Raw genomic sequence first — 24,113 nt, 5'->3', positions numbered from 1 at the left:
ATTGCTTCTCCAAATTATTTTTTTTGGAGAGAAAAAAATTTGAATTTGCGATAATTTTCCCGTAACAAATGGTTGCATTGTAATAATTTTAAATTTTTTAGAATTTAGAAACTTTCCTTAAATAAATTTTTATTATAGAACTCAAAATTCTCTTGTACGTTAACATGAAGAGACAAGGTTCTTCGGAGCAGACGATTTAGCGATTTTATATTTATCATATTAAATTTAATTTTTATAATCTGTTTTTACTATTGCCTTTTTTTAATTTTAATAAACTTCAGTAAAACAAAGTTAACTTTTACTTAAATCTACCTTGTTATATGTTTGCAAATCTGAGATTTTCTTGAGAATTTTTTTTTTCCTCATTTACATTTTTAACCATAATTTTTTTTAAAAAAGAAGAAAAAAAAATTGGGGGGTAGAATGAAAGTGTATGGAGCGAAGTATAAATTTCTTTATAGAATTAGAATGTTATTATAATTATCTATGTTTCTAATTTATAATATTTTATATGATTAAAAAAAAAGAGACTTATAATGTTTATTGCTAAACCATACTTTTTTTTTGTTGAAAAGTTGCAATTTAATTTTTTTTTATTCCACACGTTGCTTTAGCTTGCAAATATTCGTTAGTCGAGCTGAACGATATCAGAATTTAAATATCCCCAAAAATATAGATATTTCGCCCTATAAATCAGTGCTTTTCAAGATAGCTGATTTAAATTTTAATATTGGCGATATTTTCTGTGTCCAATTTAAGAAACAAGCATTAAACTTTTAATTGTATTAAAAATTGAGTAACATGAACTTAAAATATTGCAACATCACGACGCTCACGATAATTGTCTATAATTATCTTGTCTTATTTGATATTTATGTTATACACGATATTTATCTGTAGGTTTAGTATTTACGACAGATCGTGAGAATGCATTAAAAAAAATACCGTTTTTGCGATGTCTTATATTGATTTTTCATAATATATCGAGCAAATAGTATATAAGTGAAAATCTATTTTTTAAGGACAAATATAAGAAGGACAAATATAATATATATTTCTTCCGCATTATGCAGTTTTATTATATGCATGGATTATTAAAATTTTGCGCACTTCAAGTTCGCCTAAAGGCGAATTATTGTCACTGCTCTTACTATTATTGTTTCACTTATGCTTTTATATCTATTTCTTCCGAATTGTCTGGCGTTTTTCTGAAGTTAACTGAAGCTATTTTGAGTAGGGGGGAAAAACGTTGTTTTCACTCTTCATTGTTACAGGACTAGTGTCTAAGAAATGGATGACGTCATATGATTACAATTTATTTTTGAAATTATCTCTGGAAGTCTATTGCGTTGAAATGAACCTTCAGGTTTGTTTTGAGTTTTTCCGTTTTATAGCTCGAATTTTGTTTCGTTCAATATTTTAATATTTTACTCTCGATTTATTTATCATTAATTAGATCCATGAAAAAAATTTTCTTATTAAGAAGACACATAATTGCATTGATTCTGTTTCTTGAGCATGCCTATATGCGAAAATGAAATTCCTTCATTTTATAAATCGCGTGTTTTCATATCCACATATTGGCGATTTTCTTTCCCCTTAGCTTAGAACATGTTAACGAACAACGGTGTTTCCATTAACAACCTGTTTTCTCCTAGGGGTTGCCAATTCTTTTACGAGTATGCCACGGGCGTCTGTCTGGATATTTTTCTTTTTTCCTTTCTTTTTACCCTTTTATCTTTTTTTTTTTCAGTCCCGGAAAATGTTATGTTAGAACAAGAAATTGCCATGTCATTGACCCTGAATATTATATTTATAAAAATATATTACCTTGGAATCTGATTTTTAAAACGAGAAAAATTAAAGTACAAAAAAATACAGTATTAAACAGCAGAAATAATTTAATTAAGTGTTGTACTTTGCAGTTTTTGAATTTGTATTAAGAACATTTATTTTTAAACTTATAATGAAATTTTTTTTTTATCGATATTTATTATGAAAACTAATTCTATTCACTACCTATCTAATAATTAAGAATGAAAATATTCTAGATTTAAATCCCCACCCCAAAAAATGTGATATGAATATATTTATTTTTCGATATTCTGTTGAGTGTGTGAAAAGTTTTTACTTTCAAACTAGATTTTAAAAAAAATCTTGTAGTATTAATTTTGAATGGTGGAGTTAATTAATATGAGCTACATGAAAGGAAAAAAAATTAAAATTGTTGAGTTAAATTTAATGGAGTGTGGGAGAGGGGGGACAGAATTCTAGGACTCCTGTTGTACCACACTTATTAAACTCAGTTTTTAATCTAGTCTTTAATTTTTACGTAACAGATCGCTAATATTAGTTAATTTTTTTTTTAAATTTACCTTATAACTTACTATTAAAAATTATTTATGATAAAATAATGTCTGTGCAAAACATTTTATTGATAAATTTTTTCACTCTACTGAATGTCTCTAGTGCTCCGAAATATTTTCTTTTTATATTTTTCTTTTTTGATAGACTAATTAAATTAGTGAAAATCTTAAGTTTTTGGAAATCAATAAATGTCATAAATTATTAGTGATAGCTCCATGATTCTGAGCTTTTGAATGATTTGTTTTTAAATATCAAAATACTGATACCTAAAAAGAATTTTTTTTTTTGGGGGGGGGGATCACCTCTAAGAAATGGAAACACTGATTTTTCATTCAGGATTAGGTGTTTAATATAATTTATTGAATTATTTTATACAAGTTTTTTTGTTTTAAATCCAACTACTTTTTAATACAAAACAGACCATCACCAGGTATCCTTGACATTAACTTTGTCCTCTGAGGTTTTATTTATTTTAATTGGGATATCTATAACTTCCATGTGCCCGAGTTACATTTTCTCCTTTTACTTTCCCCTCCATGTAGATTTGTCCGTTTTATGTAAATCTGAAATCCACAATTCTATGAGATGCCCTAGTAATAGTTTAGATTTCTACTTAAATTTTTTTAACAGCCACGAATAAAAGCATAACTTAGTTTCTTTACCTTGATGAATGTGATATTGTAAATTTCATCTCACATTTTCAGTATATTATTATTATGACTTTTCTTTTGCCTTTAAACTCAGCATTCAATCTTAGACTTTAATTTCTGGGAAGCCTTTTATTGTAGGGGTTTGTCTTATTCAGGTAAATGCTAGTGCCACAGTAATCTGCTCCTCCTGTACTTAGTATGCAACTTTCTTAAATATGTTTTTAAGACGTGGTTCCATATTTCATAGTAGTTGTATATTGCTACTTTCAAATCCTTTCATATTGTTCAAATGAAACTTCTGTTGGACAAGACAGTAAAAACTGTGATTTTTTTACAATAGATTTTATTATTGTGTGTCCAAAACACAATTTCTTCCGCAATCTAACAGTCAGACTTAGATAAAATGAAAAAAAAAAAAAAAAACTCTACGAGCACAAAATTCCAAATTTTCTGCAACTCTTGTAAGTAGTTTCAACCCTTTTGTCATCGTCTAATTTTGACAAATTTTTTTCAAAAATTGCTGTTTGTTTTTAAAAGTGTTTAATTTTTATAAAACACTATATTGAATGTCATACATACCAGTAAATATTTCTTTAAAACTAAGCAGTTTTTTGAAGATATAAAACTAGTTATTGACTTATGTTATTTTATCTTATGCTCCTATTTCACTGTATATTTAAAATCTTAAGTTGCTCAGAAATATTTCAGTGCAAACATTAAAATTTTTTTTTCATGATGAGTAATGCTATAGAAATCTGCTTTCTGAATTTAAACATGTTTTGTTCAAATAATTTTCTCTTTAAGCTTTATTATTTTTTTTATTGGTGACTTTCATACTCTTTTAAAGATTTTTTTTTCTCCTTGATTTAAATAAATATTTGCTGAACATTTATTTAAATCAAGAGAGTAGTATGGTTTTTATTACATGGTAGTTTTAAAAAAAGTTTACAGAAAATAAAAGACATGATTTAAATCGTTGGTTTTTATATTCTGATTTCATGAAATGATACTCTTTTTAAAAATAATCTTAATATTATATTAGATTCATATGTCTTTGATGGCATCGTTATAAAATGTACTCTCTTTGCAGCTGGAGGTGTCGGAAAGAGTGCCTTGACTATTCAATTAATACAAAATCAGTAAGTGTGATTGTTATTATTTTTAAATACTGAAAAAATTTTAGAAATTAAAGACACACTTGAAAAAGTATAAAATTTTGAAATAATAACTGTTTCTAACAGAGATTGTAGATTGGAAATATTTTGCATCTTTTATTCAAATATACGTTCTTAAAAGAGTTCAGCTTACAAGTTTTTAACAATATCATTTTGTTGTATATGAAAATTTAATGAACTTAATTTTTTTAAAGAAATTAAAAATTAAAACCAATTTATACTAAATATTTTCCTGTCTTGAAAAAATAAAATATGAATATTTGCGATGTATTTTGAAAAGTTAAATAAATACTAGTGATCTGTAAAAAAGGCAGGAACATGTATTGTAAATTTTATTTTACTTTTCAAAGTAACTGTCATCACATGGAATTACTTTTTCCTGAATAATGTATATTATTTTTATAAAAGTTAGAGTTTTTATTTGTTATCTTGGTTTTCATTGGGTCAGAAAACTTAAATTGTCAGAGAATAAAATAATTTCTGGTCAAAATCGTGCAGCAAAGTTTTCCTAAATTCTGGATATAACAATAAGTGACCAATGAAGTTCAAAGTAAATAAGTTAAACACCTATTTTTGTTATTTATTGAAAGAATTAATTAAAATTTGAATATAAATTGGTGAAAACTATTTTAGTTTAAAGAATTTGTTTCACATTTCTTCTTTTACATTTATAAATGCAGTTCAATCATTCTATGTTTTTTAAAATTATACTTTCTTTTGGTTCTTGATCGTAAGCAAAATCTAAAATTAATTACTATACTGATGGATTATTTGACTTTTTATTTTTTTACTTTCTCTAATTTATGTGAAAAATATTGCTTTTGTCAATAATTTATATTACTGTGTATTTGAAACTCTACACATTGAAACACCTAAAATTTTATTTTTTACAAAATTTAATGTTTGATAATTTTTCTGTCGCAAAGCAAAGTATATTTAATTGCTAAATTTACTAAAAAAAAAAGAAAAGAAATTTTTTTTTTATTTCTGATGAAATATCGCTGTGTTTTGCAAAAATGTAATCTGGGATTTGTAGAAATCTTCTGGCAAAGTTGGGGAATTTTATTTCTAAAATTGAGTGGGCAAGTTTTGTTCATCTGTTAAAAGTTCCTATGTTAATAATGGAAATGGTGAAAAATATCATTGTAAAATAAGGGCTATAGTTTTGCGATATTGAAAAGCTACTCCAATGCTGCATTGTTTGGACTTGTAAAACTTGCGAAAATAGAAAATTATTTATTGATTTTATTATTTTTTATTTTTATTAACATAAGAGAGCACAGCAAGAATTTAAATTGGTATAGAGAAGTGCATAAAAAATGGAGATGAACAATATGGCTAATAAAGGAATTTGATGTAAATTTACATTAGGTTATCTCATTTAAAAAATAGTGATTAGTTGGAAGATGCACATAAACATAGACACATTGTTGGAAACCATTTATTCGCATTGTTGCCATATAACTGTTGCAACTAAAATAATACCTATAACTTTTACAAACATAATAGCATAAGTAAAACAAAATACATAGTTTGTTAGATGTGCTTCAACTACTTTCATATTATTTATTGTATTTTTTCTTTTCTAGTTTTGTTGATGAATATGATCCTACTATTGGTATGTGTAACTTTTTATTTTTTAATATTATAAAATTTTGTTTAAAACAATGTTTTGTTGAGTTAAAAGAAAGCTGCTTACTTTAAACTCAACTATACATACATATTAAATTACACTTCAAAACTTTGAAAGACAGAGAAAGACTTTCTCCTTATTGACCACCGTAGTTAGTATGGATTAATATTTAAGGATGGGGAGAAATGACATAAATGCCAACTGCTCTGGATTCTACAAAATATTTTTAAAAAACTAGAAAACCACAGACTAAGATTTGTAGATTTTAGGTTATTTTGCCAACTTTTTAAATGTACCAATGTGACGTGTCACATAAACCATAGAATAATTTAGAAGTAGTGGTAAGTAAAAACCCTATAAATCGAATTTATTAATCCAAAAATTGTACATTAAAAGATTACGACTCAAAAATATTTATCTGCTATACGGAGCAAGTTGGCATCCGTGAAGTGACCATCACTATAACTACCCAGGACCATTTAGATAAGAGTTGCTTTCCCATAAGATGAATTATAAGGAAAATATGTGTAGTAAAGGGATGCCCCCATTTGTGTTTTATGCTCGGTCTGAAAAGAAGTGATCAATCAGTGCATGCCGATTTAGTAACTGCAAGCGATGGTGATGAGAAAAGTTACTTAAGTTGTGCTAAAGAGTTAGGAATTAAAAGAGTTTAAACTTTGGTCCAAAGGACGAGTAACTAGAAGTTTTCAAAAGTTAATATGCATTTTCACTGGTTCCTTATATAAACCTTATAGGATTTTTAAAAGAATACTTAGTTTATAAAATAAAAAAATTTAATTTCAAGAAGGTAAATTAACGAAGGACCGCAAATATATACACATGAATATGGGGAGGGGCATATAAATTCTAACCAAAAAGAAGCTTACAGAATGAAAGTGTAAAAAATACACACAGTAATATAAATTTGAATGAAATATTTTAAAGAAAATTTAAAATGTTTAAGCAAAAACCAAATTAAAAGAATTTTTTATTGCGTTCAGAAGTTCCCAGGAGCCGTACATCAACCGTCGGTGGGCCGCATGTGGCCCACCGACGGCATTTATTGACGGTATTTTAAGTTACAAAATAAGACACAGAAACACCTTCTCTGATAAGTACCTTTTTTTCCGAACTTGGATTTCTGACCCTCAAAATACTGCTATCTGTGAAATATGGTCCCAATAGTTTTATCCAGAAGAATGGTCCAAAGTTTGGATCCCTTAATGTTAATTTTACTTTTTGCATATATATCATATCTGGATAACTTTTTAAGCAGATTGAAAGATTTTCACACACAATTATAAAATTTGTTTATCCAAAGATAATTCCATGCAAAAAAATAAATTTCAGTAAATATTTATTATTTTATTCTATTAATAGTTTAAAAAATTTTGAATTGTAAGGTGTAAATATTTTTTGTATCAAAATGCAAAATTTGAACAAAATCAGTAGAATAGTTTCTGAGAAATCTAGTTTTAAGTATCTGACTTTTTTGAAATTCAATTTCTCAGGAACTATACGACCAATTTCGCCCAAATTTAAAATTTTTTTTATGCCATACAATTCAAAATATTTTAGACTATTGAATAAAATAATAAAAGTAATAAATATTTACTCAAATTTTTTTTTTGCATTTAAGTATCTTTGGATAAAAGAATTTTATATTTGTGTGCAAAATTTTTCTAATTCGCTTAAAAAGTTCACAAGATATGGCAAAATACACAAAAAGTAAAATTAACATTATGAGGTCAAAACTTTGGAGCTGTCTCCTGACCAAACTATTGAGACCATATTTCCTAGATTGGGGGTCAGAAATCTGAATGCATCGAATAAAAGGTGTGTTTATTCAGAGAAAGTACATTTTTGTTTCTTATGTGGTAACTTAAAATATCATCTGCTCTAATTAGCATATTTGAGGTCACCCCCTCGAACCATTAAGAATGAATCTGAAAGCGTGAAGATCTGATCATTAAATCAAAAATTATTAAGGATGGTATTTTTTGGGGGGGGGCAAACTGAACATTACTTGTCACATTTGTCTCGGTTAAGGGATTAATTGTGATTTTTATTGCACACTTACTCATTTATAGTAAAACTGGTTTTGATTGAAAATTCCAAGATTTGTTTAATATGGCAACAGATATTAATTTTCACTAAGGTAAAACTATTGTTTTTCCTTCACTTGGGAATTAATAAATTTTACCAATTATGAAAATGTATACACTAAAAGCACTCAGTTTGATTTGTTTTTAATAACCAAGTCTTTTGTATAAAGTTTGGGATATTTTTAAAAACCTCTGCAATAAAAAGCCCTTATATTCTATTTTCTCTGGTTTTATTCCAATAATGCAAATTCCATGAGGTACGTGCATTTTATTTCTTCTGATGTTTGATTAGTAAAGTAGTTATATTAATGCTTTGCCAACCAATCAAAGAAATCTCCTTGTTTTCTAAACTATCAGTACATGTGTGATTTGGAAGAACTCCCTGTTTGGCAATAGTTATAGCTTTTAAAAAAATGTGTGTGGGGGGGGGCTGCTAGATTATACTCAGGCCCACTTTGTTCGACCAGCAGAGTTTCTTTATTTTGCCAAACTAAAGATGAAAAACTATACCACAATTATTCCCTTTCTAATGATTTTTTCAATGATATTATCTCTTGAATTTTATAAATGATGTAATGAAATGTATATAAATGATTCTAATTCCATACTATAAAATGATAGAAATCTGTAGTTTTTTTTTTCTTCTTCCTTCTAATTTTTACTGTAAAGTGTTAATTTTAGTCAATCAATTTAAAGATGAGAACAGTACTACAATTTCTAATGATTATTTTGAATGATATTAATATTATGAATGATATTAATATTATAATGATGTAATGAAATGTATTTAAATTATTTTAATTTAATACTATAGTATGATCAAAATCTGTAGTTCTTTTTCTTCTGCTACGTTAATAAATTTAAAGATGAAAACTATACCGCAATTATTCTCTTTCTGATAATTTTTTCAGATGATATTAATATTATCTCTTTAATTTTATTAATGAGGTAATGAAATGTATTTAAATGACTATATCAATATTATAAATATGTAGTTTTTTTTCTTCTACTTTTAACAAAGTGTTTTAATTAATCAATTTAAAAATGAAAACTGTACCAGAATTATTCCCTTTATGATGAATTTTATTAATGATGCTATTAACAATATCTCTTAAATTTTATTAAAGATAATGAAAGGTATTTAATTTATTCTAATTTAATACTAGTGAGTCATGGAAATTGGTAGTTTTTTTTTCTCGAATTTTCACACCATGTCAGTTTTGTTCCTTCGTCTTTATATTCCCTCTTTTTTTATTTTACTGATAACATTATGGTTTCTTTATTGTAACTAATTTTTCTATGGACATTGTTTAAGAGTTAAATTATTTTGTTTTATGCTAACAGAGGATTCATACAGGAAGCAAGTAGTCATAGATGGAGAAACATGCCTTCTAGACATTTTAGATACTGCAGGTCAAGAAGAGTATAGGTAAAAAGAAATTATGAATTTGCTGGGAGATCTAAATTATAACTTCAAGTTTAATCATTATTAATATAATTATCTTGTCTATCTCATTTTCTTAAAATCTAACGTATTTTTCTGTTTTATTAGTCTATCTTCCATAGTTTTATGCCAAAGTGTACAGTATTACAATTTCTGACTATAATATTTTATGATTTTTCCTAGTAAAATCTTTAATTTAACAACAATCCATAGTTCCTATTTGTCAAACGGGACATATGCTTGCCTTTTTATGCAAATCCTCACAAATAGGCAAAATATTCATTACTTCATGGTGATTCAAAACCTACCTGAAATGTTGAATGCTGATTGTTTTTATATGATAGCTGTTAATACAGATTTTTTTTCAGGAGCAAATAATTTAATATATAGTGATGATGCATACTATAAAAAGTATGCATAGTAAACTGAGAAAAAAATTAAATAAAATAATGAAATAAAAACTAAGTTTGAAGAGACTCTATATATAAAAATGAAGGGCTTGCTTTTTTTAAGACGTCACACACTTTTAATTCGACGATAGTACTCGGAAACACATTTTATTTTTAACTGATTATGACTGCAATATAAAATTGAGTGAAAGTTTTGTATGTTTGGAAGTGAAAAATTATTATATTTTGTTGCATTTTATCTATGAAAACTCTCGTCGAGTATGGCCAACATTTGCTCATCACGTCATTTTTCTTGCCCAAACAAACAAAAACATAATTGATATGTTATATGGAATATTACATCTTTTTTTCCCCAATGAAATACTTCATAATTAACAAATCAATTAATTAATAAATTTCATAATATCTATGTTCCTTTTTTTATTATTAAAATGTGCAGAACAGGCCATCTACCTTCCGGTTATGAAAGTTTTTATGACCTTTATTTGATAACTTTCAAGTCTTTTTGAGCTAACTAATGTTTAGGATAAAATTTCTCCAACGAATCTGATATTGAGAAATAAGAATTTGTTAAGAAAATGTGGTTATTAGGAGATCCACTGAAAAGATTTTTGTTTGAGATGCTAGACACTCTGACGATAGCTATAGCCATCATTTGTTGCAACTTGTTTAGAAAATACCAGTTTTTATGTAGTTTTACTAATACTAAAATTAAAATACATATTTATGAGAATCCTGTTTTTAATTATCGATTACCAGGTCCCTCTTAAAAAATAATTTTCATTTATAAAAATTATGTATGGAAAGAAAATAAATAAATTTTGGGAAAAAAATGCAATACCACGAATCAATTGAATAAATCTTATTACTAGTCTTAAGCTGAGAATCTTTTGTTAAAAATGTTTATTTCATTTAAAAAATAAAAAAAATATTTAATTTTTTTTGTTTTAAGTTAGAAATTCCATCATTTTCATTTTAAAATTTATACTTCTATGTTGCTTTAAAACTAAAGATTTATTTTGTTTTCATTAAATGAATTTTTTTCTCAGTACAGTTTTGACTTTTCTAATGGTATACTTTTTCAGTGCTATGCGAGATCAGTATATGAGGACTGGGGAAGGCTTCCTCTTAGTATTTGCCGTTAATAATACAAAATCGTACGAAGATATTAGTATGTACAGAGAACAAGTATGTGTATTTTATTCTTTTATAGTTATCTTACTTTCCATTAAAATTTATGTTTTTTAGTTTTTTGTTTTTCTTTCAATATTAAGTAGCAAGACTTATTAAATCTATTTATGTGAACATTTATCGTAAAAAGTCTTATTTTTGCACATATTTCCTGCAAACTCTGCAATTTACTTTCTACAAGTTTTGTGTTATCATATTATTCACATAATCTGAGCAGTTCTATACATTATTATTTTTATTAGTTAAAAGAAATTATTAAACTATGAATAAATGCTTTTTCAGAATAAAGATCAGCAAACTTTATATTTGTGCTAAAAATGTTAATATCAGTTAACATTTGTTATGATATTACTATGAAGAGAAGATGTGGCATGTTTCACAAATCCTCATAGATTATTTGATAACCTTCATGGCCAAGTTTTTGCCTTCTTTATGCCCAGAAGTCTGGCACCATAATGTTATTTCTAAGAAAAACAAGCACTCATATGTTGACTTTAAATGAGATTAAAAAATTTGTAGTTTTTCCATTTTTTTGCACATTTAATTATGATATATATATGAATATGGCTATGAAATGACGCAAAAATTAAATGTAATTCAAGTCTTAAAATTACTTTCTGGTGAAAATCCGAAGACTTTTTTACCTTCTTAGCTAGACTGATTTTTCTGCTTATGTCTGAGAAAGGAGAAATAAAAAAGTAATTTATATCCATTGATCTTGTTTAAACTTGAAAATTTTTGTTTACAGTCTATGTATTTAGCTTAAAATATTTCATATCCTAATTTTAATTAATTCTTGAAATAATCATTTATGCTAATATTTAGACACGTTTTGTTTTATGTTTATTTATCATGTCATTTATGCATTTGTCAATTAAGCATGGGTAATACAAATCATGTGGGTAGATTAATGAAAATAAAAATTGCTCAGAAGACCTAATTAATATTTATCTTAATAAATTTTTTAACACAAATATAAGTACTGCATGATTGGGGCTCTGCGGAGAAAAGTTTTTCTTTTAAAGGGTGTTATAGGTGCAGTTCTCAAATAGTTAGAGAACTGCTGCTGTAATTAATGATATAATGCAAAACATAAGGTATTGGTGTGAAAAGTTTGCATTTTTTTTTTTGTTTTCTTTTATTTTCTTGAATGTACAAAAAAATTTCAATATACCTATGTATTTTCTACTTTTTGTTTTCAGATTAAACGTGTTAAAGATGCAGATGATGTTCCTATGGTTTGTAAGTATATGAATTTTAGAATTAAAAAATTAGTGTTTGCTCTTCTTAAAATATGTATTTAAACTCTTTCTGTTTTTCATTTTCAGTGGTCGGCAATAAATGTGATCTCCCAATGAGAATGGTGCACATGCATGGGGCTGCTGAATTAGCTAAAAGTTATGGTATTCCGTTTATAGAAACATCTGCCAAGACTAGAATGGGTGTAGACGACGCCTTTTACACATTGGTTCGAGAAATCCGTAAAGATGTAAGCTTCTTTATAAGATTACAGAGATGCCAACTTGCTCCGGACAGCGAATAAATATTTTTGAGTGGTAGTTTTTTAATGTGTGAACCTTGGCGTAATAAACTCAATTTACTGGGTTTCACTCGCCGATATTTCTAAATAAATCAAAGGCATGTATAATAAGCCGCTTTATTACAGTTACGCTGTGTTGAGCCTTTTAAAAATTTGACAAAATGAACCGAAAGTCAGGAAATTTCTGTTTATACTTCTCTACCGCTTTTTAAACTGTCTAATCTAATCCAGAGCAGTTGGCATCTCTAAGATTATGATCATATTCATGCATTTAAATCAATTTATTGCTAAAAGTATATTTCTTGCTTTCAATGTGTATAATCAATATTAGTCTGATAAGCAACTCAATATTTAGAGATCACTGCTTCTCTGTAATATATTGCAAAACTGACGTTTTTATTTTTCACTTTGTGAGATAAATACAGATAAGCCAATTAAAATGAAAGGAATTTTCAATCTGTTTATGTTAAATGTTAGTTAAAATTAAAAGGTGTTTATTAGGTGCTCTTTTCCTCAAAGTTATTTTTTTAAGTCAATACAGGTTCCACAACCTTTAGTTCATTGGCATTGTCTTTTCTCCTTCCTTTTCCTCTTTGTTATGTTTATCTGTTGTCAGATATTTATTTTGGTGCTGTATAACTGTAACAAGGACGCCCGGTGGCTGAGTGGTAGTGCTTCGCGCTCCTGTGCTACAGCTCCTGGGTTCAATTCTCAGGCCGGGCGAAGTTGACTCAGCCTTTCATTCCTTCAGTGGGTCGATAAATTAATACCAAGCATGCTTGGGAACTAAATACTGGAGGTTCCGCGTTCGGCAGACCACCTGACCGGAACATCTGGTCCTGCACCTCAGAGCCCAAGGTCAAGAAAACTGAGATGGGCACAAAAGTCCTTGGCCCTCTATGAGCTGTTGTGCCACTGAGTTTTGTTTATAACTAACAAGTTCTCGTGCCATTATAATTTAATGTATCATTCATTCAGTTCTCCTTTTCAGTTCATTCACACAAGTTTTTTGTATTTAAAATATTAATTTTATTTTTATAAAATCTTACTTTATCTAACTCATTAATAAGCTCATTTTAATCTTTTTGATTTGAATAAGCTGGTGACTGAGTATTTGCTCAAAATAGGAAGTAGGTATACTCTATCTGATTCTCAAGTTAATAGATTACCTGTCTTTTTTTTCTCCTTAGAAAGTTACTTTTGGCAGTGTAGTAGTAGTTTAAGGAGAAGATTGTGACAAAATATGCAATTTTTGAAAAGTATTTGGGAGAAGTTGACATACTCTTTAATATGATTTATAAAAATTTTCAAGAAATCAGTAGCTTTAAATTAAATGCATGATAAGAAATGCGTGAGATTTATATGTATATTTAAAGAAAAGTAATCTATAGATTGTATAACAATAATTTGTTATTAGTACAATCATTTAAAATAAAAAAAAAGATTTTTTTTTTAAATTTTAAATTATGTTTACCCATTACAGTTATTCTAGTTAAAATATAAAAATAAAAAGATGAAAAAAAAAAACATCTCAGTGTGAAAACATTTAGAAGGTCTAAGCAATTTGGTTTCAATAAAATTAAACTAAAGAAGGTTTTTAGTACTTCTCTTTTCTATAACAATTTTAATATTTTTGACTGGGCATAAATTATATATTTTGTTTCTTAAATAAATCCTTGAACCGCTTCAGTTAAATTTGAATGACATTTAAGACAGACTTTAGTTTTTGTTTTCCCTAACATTTTGCGAAGTTAAATTAAGTTTATTTTTAAAAAACAAAAAAAATTATAAAGTTAGGACAAGTAATAGTGAAGCAAAAAAAGTAAAGATATAAATAGATTCATGAGAAAAATTAGTGATTTTTCATGAGTATGCTAGTATTATTCACTGATTGGTGTAAAAAGTTGTGCACAGTTAGCTGTTATTTTTATCTTGTTTGCTGTAAAAAATTAAATTAATAAAATGAAGAAAAATTTTTTAGAAAAAATAATCAAATCATTGATTTAATATATATGTCAGTATCATGGAAAGGTGCAGTTTGCATTCAATGAGCTATAATTTTCTAAAAATTCTGGTAAACAGCACTAGAGTATATTAATTGGTCCAAAAAATCAATTCAGTCTAGAATTTTTTTGCGCAAATAATAAAAAAAGCTTACAAATATGCAACAAAAGTATTTCTTTGAATTTCAAGCAATATTAATATTTTTATTTAAATGAACAGAATTTTGGTACAAAGTATTGTACATTGTCAGATTATTCTCATTTATGCTTCGTCCTTCATCACTTAATACATTTTTATACTTAGAGAACGATCTTTCTGCGTCAACGCTGTTTGTTTTTAGGCACCGACAAACTTCGAATTGCCACTTTTGCCAATTTTGGAGCGTTCGATCTTTGATTTCCGAAACTCTATCAATTTTCCTTCACCAACGCGCAACTCCTTGACTGTTGCTTTGTAAGAAGTTATTGCTGTGAAAACTCAAACATTCTACATTCAAACTACTAGTTACAAGTCCCTACTAACTACTAGTCCCCCNCCCCCCCCCCGCCTTCATCTAAGAAACTGATCCATATTTAAGAAATCGCAAGATGCCGCCTAGGAAAAAATAACTGGATATGTGGAAAGGCTGTAGAAACTTCATTGCCCAGTGCCATAGCATGTATAACAATTTTTCTGTCAAAGATTTGATTTATAACATTTTCCTTCTTTTGTGATTCCAATTTCTTTTGTATTCTTACTGACTTCAGTAAGGTAATTACCCTCCCTAAGTGTAGAAAGACCACCTTACTTGCCAAGATTGTGATTATCTCTTATCTCTGAACTATTTTCATGTCATGTTGCTATTGATTCGCTCCCCTAAATATCTAATAAATTTTACATGTTCAATTTAAGGTTCAGGAAAATAAAAAATTCTGTTTAATAAAAAAAAATCAAATTTTAAGCAATTTTCGTGCAAGTCAAGACGTATTGAGAAGTTCACGAATTTTAGAAAGAAAGATGACAATTTCGCGGAAATTCGCGCCGCGACTGACCTGCATCCCTAACCATGGTCCATGACTACTTTAATGTTAGCATCGAGTTATGAGTAGCAAGACAGTTTATTTTGCATTTATCATTTAGATTTAAATCAAAGATAGTATATTGTTGACAAGTAATAAGTGTTTTATAGCAGTTTTTATTCTAATATTAATTTTAAGTATTTTTTACCTCTCAAATCACGTGATTACTATCTTTTCACCATTAATGTTTATTATTATATAACTACATTTACTGTCTTTGTTATCTATTTTATTTTATAACCGTCGTTGAACAGCCGGCCCAATTTTTCGGTTTATGACTAGTAATGTTCAACTCTGTAGCCTTGTCATTTTGAACCCAATCCAGAAGACTAGGGAACTCCTGGATCAAGTATTGAGAGAAATTTGCTTTCGTGGAGGCCTTTTTGATGAAACTAACCCACATTTGCCTTACATGGAGGAGGAAGACCACGAGAACCTCCCACTGTTAGCCTGAAAGCAAAGGAACTCTAACCCATGATCCGTCTACCAATGAGGATATTTCACGCTAGCACTGTGGTCGGTTCAAGCTGGGTGCTGATTTTTATCGACCAGCCACCGCTGGGATTCGAACCAAGTTCACCTCATTGGAAGGCAAACGCTCTATCCTCTAAGCCATCGCGGCTCCATTCGCTTTCTATTGTCTTTTCTTTATTTATTAAGCCGAATGGCTCAAAATACATCAGATATAGTAATCCACAAGTATGGGTGCTAAACAGCTTGCCGCACTTAGTGTAGAAAACACTATTCATAAGTAAAAAACTCTCTTTTGGCATCTCAAATGCCTAATTGGTTCAACATTCAGTTTTTTATATACCTTATTTGCTAAATTCTAATTAATGTAAATATTAATGTATGGTAGTAAAGAGGTTTTAAATTTTGATGTTATTTAGGTCTGCCATGTAAATAGGATTGACTTGTAATGATGTTTTCATTTAAAAAGTTGTGCTTGCATTCATAATTTTTTACTCTTTTTATTGATTAAATTTCTATTTCAGAGAGAGCGTAAGGGAAAAGATAAAAAGAAGCACAAGCGTAAGGGAAGAAAAAGGCGCTGTGTTATTTTGTAATGTAAGTTCTCATTTTATATTGACTACACAAGTGAAAATACTTTTAATTGACAAACTGTTATTATAGTTAGTTTGACAATTTATGTATTTTTATTTGTGCTTTATTCATGTTTTTTTGCTTTAGTCTGCATTGCACAAAGCATCCCTTTCCTTTGTTGGATCATATTATATTATATTGATTATAGCACTTGATTTAAATAATATTTCTGTGCTTTTAGTTAATTTTGTAGTTATAAAAGCGTCTCTTTTAATTGTTCCTTTTTGTTTTGTTTTTTAATTCCGTTACTGCTGATTTAAAAAAGCAAATGATGAGCAGAATCAAGTGAATGTAGCATCTGCAGATGTAATCCAATTGCAGATCTCTTATCCACTTTTTCCACATCTTAAATTCTTAATCATATCTATGAATTACCATAAGAATGTTGCCACAGATTTCAGAGTAAGAAATCTGGTGACTGTGACTAAAATATCTGCTGGTTTTTGTCATTTCAGATTTTTTCAAGTTTGTCATTTGGAATAATTATAAAAGAAAATCCGAGCAATAAGATTTTGTTTTTTAAACACATGCAATAAAAAAGATTTTGGATATCTAGTTTAAGAGTAACATTGTATTTAATGAAGAAATTGTATAGTATATACAGTGTACAAAAATAAAACAAACACGAATTACCCTAAATAACTTTTGATTTTTGTACTCAACCTCACATTTTAGAACTCAATTCTAATGGTTCGAAAGGCTTCAAATATGCTAATTATGAAATCAGGCACAAAAATGTACTTTTTCTGAATAAACATACATTTTTATTAGCGGTTTTCGGATTTCTGACCCACAAAACATAGGGGGTAGCCACAATCTGGGAAGTTTGGACCCCTTAATGCTAATTTTATGTTTATTTTGCCATAACTGAAAATTTTTTCAAGCGAATTGAAAATTTTTGCACGCAATTATAAAATTCGTTTAGTCAAAGATAAATCCATGCAAAAAAATCAATTTTAGTAAATATATATTATTTTTTATTGTTTTATTTAATAATAGTCCAAAACATTTTGAATTGTAAGGTATACTATTTTTTTATTTTAAAGTATGTACAGAGACGATTGTGCTCCAGAAAAAATCCGGATTTCCCAATTTTTCAGTAAACGCGATCCGGAAGCTTTCGGAAATCCGAGGTCCAAAAGTTTCAAGAAATTATTGATCACATTTATGTATTAAATTTTTTTTTAGGTTTTATTGAGAAATATTAGAACTCGAATTTATACTTTGCATCTCTTTCATTTGTAAATATTTTTTCTAGTAGAGTAATAAATGTGATTAGAGATAAAAGTAAACTTATGCATAATTATTCATTTAAATTATGCTGCATATAATTTATTTAGAATTTCATGCTGTGAAAACATCAATGATTTAAATTTATAAAGACATAAATTTTTTGCAATAGGTAATTAATAATTTTGTTAGAGAAATTTTCAAGATTTTTGAGTTGGACTCACAATCACCCCTGTATGTAGCTGTACATGGCAAAATACAAAATTTGAACAAAATCGGTTGAATAGCTTCTGAGGAATGGTATATTAAATCTACGACTTCTTTAAAATTCAAATTCTCAGGAACTATTCAACCGATTTTGCACTAATTTTGTATTTTGCCATTTAAATTTACATGATTAGAAATGATGTAAAAAGTTGCATACCTTACATTTCAAAAATTTTTTCAACTATTATTAAATAAAAATGAATATTTGCTAAAAAATTTTGTTTATATGGAATTATCTTTGAATAAACTAGTTTTTATAATTATGTGCAAAAATTTTTCCACACACTTAAAAAGCTCTTGAAATATAGCGAAAAAAGCAACTAACTAAAATGATTACAATTAAGGGGTCCTTACTTTGGATTGCTCTCCTGACCAAACTATGAAGACCATATTTCCCAAATTGCAGTTACCCCCTATATTTTGAAGATCAGAAATATGAATCCTTCGAAAAGATACGTTTATTCGGAGAAGTGCGTTTTTGTGTGTAATTTCGTAACTTAAAATGTCTACATTCATTAATTAGCTTATTTGAGGTCACCCCCTTGAACCATAAGGATAGAGTCCTAGAATGTGAAGATCTGATCATTAAATTGAAAGTTATTCAAGGTGGTCCTTTTTTATTCCGCGCATTTCAACACAAAATTTTTAACTATGAAGCAAATTAATTTTCCATAGTCTTGTTTTTTTTATTGGATTTCCAAAATATGAGCAAACCGTGGCTGCTTAACTCTCTTGGAATGAGATGGGTGTGCCATGAGAGGTCTATGGTTTTAAGTCTAACATTAATCCTTTAATAATACTAATTTGTCTCTATTAAAAAAGAAAAAGTATCAAGATGGTGTGAAGATATGAAGTATTTCAAAAATTGTACAGTCTCGGCAGGAAAAGCTTCAAATAAGGATAGATTTGTATAGGATATCAATATTCTGCTTTAACAAAAGGTTATTTAAGGGCTAATCAAATTAAGGGTTATACAGGTTTTTTTTTAACAAACAATTATCCAAGGTTCATAGTTCTCATGATAAAAATATTCTGTCCTTATTTGTCCTGTTTTTTAGTGTTTAGTCCAGATTTTTTTGTTGTTTTTTGTTCATTCAGAACATACCATTTCAACGTACACGCAATTTTAAAATAGTAATTAGAATTTTTTTTAAATACCTTTTACTGGAAAAGAAATAACTAAGACTTATCTATGTCAAAACTAGTATGGCTTAATTGCAAAAGTGAAATTCAAAAATAAAAAAAAATTTAACAGGAAAATTGGAACTTCTTTTTTACTGTCCCCTTTTCTTTAGAAGAAAGGTTTATTGCTGAATAAGTATTGGGAAAAAGTGTTTTTTTTTTTTTTTTAATTAAACGTAGCTGTTTTTACTGAATAGTTTTCTATTTTCGTTATTTTACCCCTCTTCTCATCATATGTCATAAACCTAATTATGCACTTGTTTAAATCCAAAATATGTCTGATATAAAAAGTTAAATACTGCTGTGAGTATCCTGTTAATGGCTCCTATTCTAGAAAATATTGTAAGTTCATTTATTATATTGTAAGCTATGAATTATCAAAATATATGAAGTAAATATTCTGTTGTAAATTAACTATTTTGTATTTGAAATGATCTGTGGTTATTGAGGTTTAAGTGACTCAATGTTATGTGTTATTTTGGTTTCTTTTCTGGTTTTTTTCTTATGATATTGCAAAAGAGACATTATTTATTTTTTTTTAGTCTTACATTATTTTTTTCTAAGCGCGGAAGGCTAGGGGGCTGTTCTTCCATCTGAGTGACGTAATGTTTTTTATATTTTCTCATGGCCTTTAATTTTGCATAATTTTTGTTTAAAATAAAAATTTCATGCTTTCACTGAAGATTTATCTATAAACATTAAGTTATAGAGTCATATTCCACAATTTTCAGGTTACAGTCAATGATTGTTAATAAGTTGAGAAAATAGTCTTTAAATTTGAGGGTTATTCATTAATTTTTGATTTCATAGTTTTAATACATTTCAAAATTTAAGTCGTTTTGGAATGCTCATATAGTTTTTTATTTTATTAAAAAAATAATTAACTGTAATAATTCTTAAAATCGCAATCATACAATAGTTTAAAATTAGAAACCGTCCACTAGTTATTCCATTGTTCAGACCTAAAATCTTGTTTCGGTCTTTTCTTGGTCATTCTATCAAAAAGGAACTCCAAATTTTTGCTAAATTTTTGATTTTATATGTCTGATTGCTAATTGAAAAATGATTTCACAGTTAAACTTATTAACATTATTGAATACTAAATTTTATTCTCTTATAAATCAAATTGCAGTGAAATTAATGTTTTTCTTTTCTTGTACATTTAATTTATTGCAAAGTTAAAAGTAATCTTAAATGTTCATTTATTTTAAGTTAGAAATCAATTTCTATTTTTTTTATGATGATTTTATTTGCAGATTATGATGTATTATGTTTTTAAATCATTTGTTTATTTTTCTATATACAGCCAAACCCCGTTATAGTGAACCTTCAAGGGACCAAAATTTCGGTTCACTATAACCGGGAGTTCACTATATCCGTTAAGCAGGCAATTTCACTAATGGTTCCCAAACTCCTCCCTTTTATTACATTATATTCATACAAATGACTGAAAAATATTATGTAGTAGCAAAAAATGTGTTATTTTTCATCACTCTTCGTCTTGCGTACAAAATTTTTTTTTTTTTAATCTTTAGCTGAAGAGCAATTCTCAACATCAGATATGGAAACACTTCCCGACTCTCAGATAATTTTTCCTGAATTTCTGTTATTCCGCTTTTTGAACCTGTCTAACCTGCCATTCGAGCACATTAAAGTAGTTTCTATAGATGGTTTTAAAAATCGGTATATGTATTTATTTTGAAGTAGAAATTTCAAAATTATTTGCAAAGAAAATGGGGGGGGGGGAAATAAGTCGAAGACAGAAAAAAGTTCATTATGTCCAACTTCCTCACTTTTTTGGTTCACTATATCCACTAAAAATAACATTATACGTGTATAGCAAGGTACGGGACCGAGCATTCCGTTCACTATAAGCCGTGTCCACTATAGCGGGGTTTGACTGTATTTATTCTTTAGTTAGTAGATTATATGATTTAGTTTTGAAGTAATTGATTGTTGCATGAACATAACTGTAATTATCAGTTTTCTTTTAATATAATTATTTTTTGTAAAATAAATAAGTTTAAAATTATGGTTCTGAAATTCCTCACTGAATCTGTGAAATCATCCTGTTTTTTTAGATGACTTCTGATCAAGTTTCTCCTATCTTAATTTTTTATTTAGAAATAGTGATGTTCATTTTTTATTTTCGCTAAAGAAAATGTTGAGAATTAAAGAGATGTCACACAAAGCAAAATTTTCAAAGCTGTGCATTGCACTATTTTTTAGTTCTTTGTTTTCTCTTCTAAAAAAATAACATAATGTATGTATATATTGCTTCAAAAAAGTCCTGATTTTTAATTGCTTCAAAGCCCGATTTATCATTCTAAAATAGGAATTGAAAGATAAAAACTTATTTCATAATTTAAATGGCTTTGTAATGAGCTGCAAGCTTATTTTAAGTAAGATTACATAGTAGACAAATGTTGCAGGAAAAGAGTGCCATGAAGCAATTTTAAATCTAGTGAGTTTCAACTCTGATAAGTTTGAGAGCCCCTGTTATGAAGTAGAGCCCGGCGAGTTCTAGTTGACTTGTATTCAAAGAACATTACATATTGCTACTATCTCTGTGTTCATTTGAGCCTTTTGCTTCAATGGGCATTGGCAGGCCTCTGCGTAATCTATCAAATGGAGACGTAAGAATTTATTCATACTCAAAACGTTGCATATAAATATATACAACACTGTACAATATTGTATGCATTCTATTTACAATCTGGTAAAAACGTTTACCTGTTTAATGGTTTGAGAGATCAATTAATGTTGATATTGCAGTAGTATAATAATTTTTTTTGTGTATGTCTTTATACACTAACTGTATGTCTTAGTATTCTGGGTAACAATTTTTATTTATTTTAGGTTATTTGGTTATAGTTGAAGACAAAAGCTATACTTTGCAGCCTGTGCTCTGAGCTATATCTCTGGAGCATCCATAATACTTGAACTCATTTCTAACAAAGTAATTTCTATGAATGTAAGTTTTTGAGGCTTACAAGTGTTTATTATAAATACAAAAACAGCACTGTGTTAAAAATGAAGCACTTTGCATCAACTGCTAAGAAAATTTGAATTAATGGACTGACATTTTTTTTTTCTGTGCATCTGGAAGTGCCAAAAAGGTACTTCTCACAAGCTGTGATTCCATTTAAAGAACATTTCTTTTTAGAAATTTCAATTTTTTTTCCATTATATCTCATTCTTTGCAGTTCACTGTTACTTATACAATTTAGCACAAGCATTTTTTAGAACTGTGCATCAAAGGGATTAATTAATTTGAAGGATAACTGCCATTTAACTATATTTACTGCACAGTGTTGTATTGTTTATCATCTCATGTGCTTTTTTTTTTTTTAGAATCATAATTTTTTCAAGACTGTCAACTTTTACTTCCTATAGAAATTATGAATTTTATCACTATTTTAGAATGCATGAAGTTTTTGTGGTTATTACGTGAATAAAATTTTTAAAAAAAATTGGCAATATATTTTAAGGTGGAATCTTAAAGTTGGCAGTTTTGTTTTCAGTATTCAGGGGTGATTTAATTAAGGATTAAATATTAATCTTTCAGTATTTTCGTATCTGTGTAATTTGTGCCATGTCTTATAAGATCCAAATTATCAGTAATCTGGATTGTAACATCCTACTAGGATGTTTTAGCTTTTGTTACTTTTATTTTGTTTACGTCTAAGTAATTGGTTTACTTATAATCATTAATTTCTTTTGTTTACTTGACATGTGTTATTCAACTTCCTGTGTATAATTGTTAGTAAATGAATATTACTATTAAAACTTTTACATGAATTTGTTAAATCACAAGCTTAACTGCTTATACAAATTATGCATTATAATTCAATCACTTTGAAACGTCTGCTCTTTGTAATGTTTTAGTAGTACTTTTTTCTATTTTTAATTTGATTTATTTAGTCTATTGTGAATGAAATCATGATTTTTATTTATTTTGCTTGTTTTGTGTTCAATAATAAGTATTTGGATCATAATGCACAGTCTCAAAAATAATCATTTTGCTCATAATTGCTCTGAATCATCACCCCTGAATCTTTTCAGCTATTTTCCCATCATGTAATATATTTGTGGTTTTATTAATGCTTATCTCAATCTTCTAAATATTATAAATACTGAAGCTAGACTTTCATGTTTTAAATAATGTTTTGTCCACATACTTGCCCAAGATCCCTTGAGTAGTTAGGCATTTTCTGTAGGTTTTATAGATTTATAGCTACATAAACTTAAATTGTATGTATGGGAAAAAATTTCAAAGGTGCTAAAAATAAAACTTTTTATCTCATCTTGGACTTATGTGTTTAGTTATCCTCCAGCTTTTATTGTATGGAGCAATAAGTAATCATTAAGCTTTAAATCTTCAGATTACCACTCCCCTTTGCCCTCAAGTTTATAAACAATGTTTGTTACATTTATTCTTTATTTACTTATTATTCAAGCTTTATGTAAACAGCATTAGCTTTTTAACAAAGCTCTGACAATCTTTAAGTCCACCTCATGTTGCCAATTGTCAAAATTTTCATTTTAACTTAAAAAGAATATAATGATAGTAGTTTTTATTTAAAAATTTAAGTGATCAACCTTTTAACTATATGTTTGCAGATATGTAAATAGTTTTTATCCAAAACTAGTTTGTTTCAAAAATTTATAAATAATTGATTATAGGGTTAAAAAAATAAATTTAGAATTGGTCTATTCTTCCTTACAAAATAAATAGCATCAACCATATCTT

At 27.8% G+C, this 24,113-nt stretch overlaps 1 protein-coding gene across 1 annotated transcript in view; it reads left to right on the top strand.

Annotated features, from left to right (window-relative positions):
- The window catches only part of LOC107448797 (ras-like protein 1), a 41,646-nt gene extending 17,980 nt beyond the window's left edge, over positions 1-23,666 (top strand). The window contains exons 2-9 of the mRNA XM_016064137.3: positions 4,108-4,156; positions 5,782-5,810; positions 9,275-9,359; positions 10,870-10,972; positions 12,178-12,217; positions 12,304-12,464; positions 16,573-16,645; positions 22,220-23,666. Coding sequence (XP_015919623.1) covers positions 4,108-4,156; positions 5,782-5,810; positions 9,275-9,359; positions 10,870-10,972; positions 12,178-12,217; positions 12,304-12,464; positions 16,573-16,644 — 539 coding nt within the window. The 3' untranslated portion in view covers position 16,645; positions 22,220-23,666. The remainder of the gene's footprint in view (positions 1-4,107; positions 4,157-5,781; positions 5,811-9,274; positions 9,360-10,869; positions 10,973-12,177; positions 12,218-12,303; positions 12,465-16,572; positions 16,646-22,219) is intronic.
- Positions 23,667-24,113: the final 447 nt, after the last annotated feature.

This window comes from Parasteatoda tepidariorum, chromosome 7 (genome assembly GCF_043381705.1).
Source record: "Parasteatoda tepidariorum isolate YZ-2023 chromosome 7, CAS_Ptep_4.0, whole genome shotgun sequence".
NCBI classification, from domain to species: domain Eukaryota; kingdom Metazoa; phylum Arthropoda; class Arachnida; order Araneae; family Theridiidae; genus Parasteatoda; species Parasteatoda tepidariorum.
Note: the sequence above shows the minus strand (reverse complement) of the source record. Positions and strands in the feature narration are given on the sequence as shown.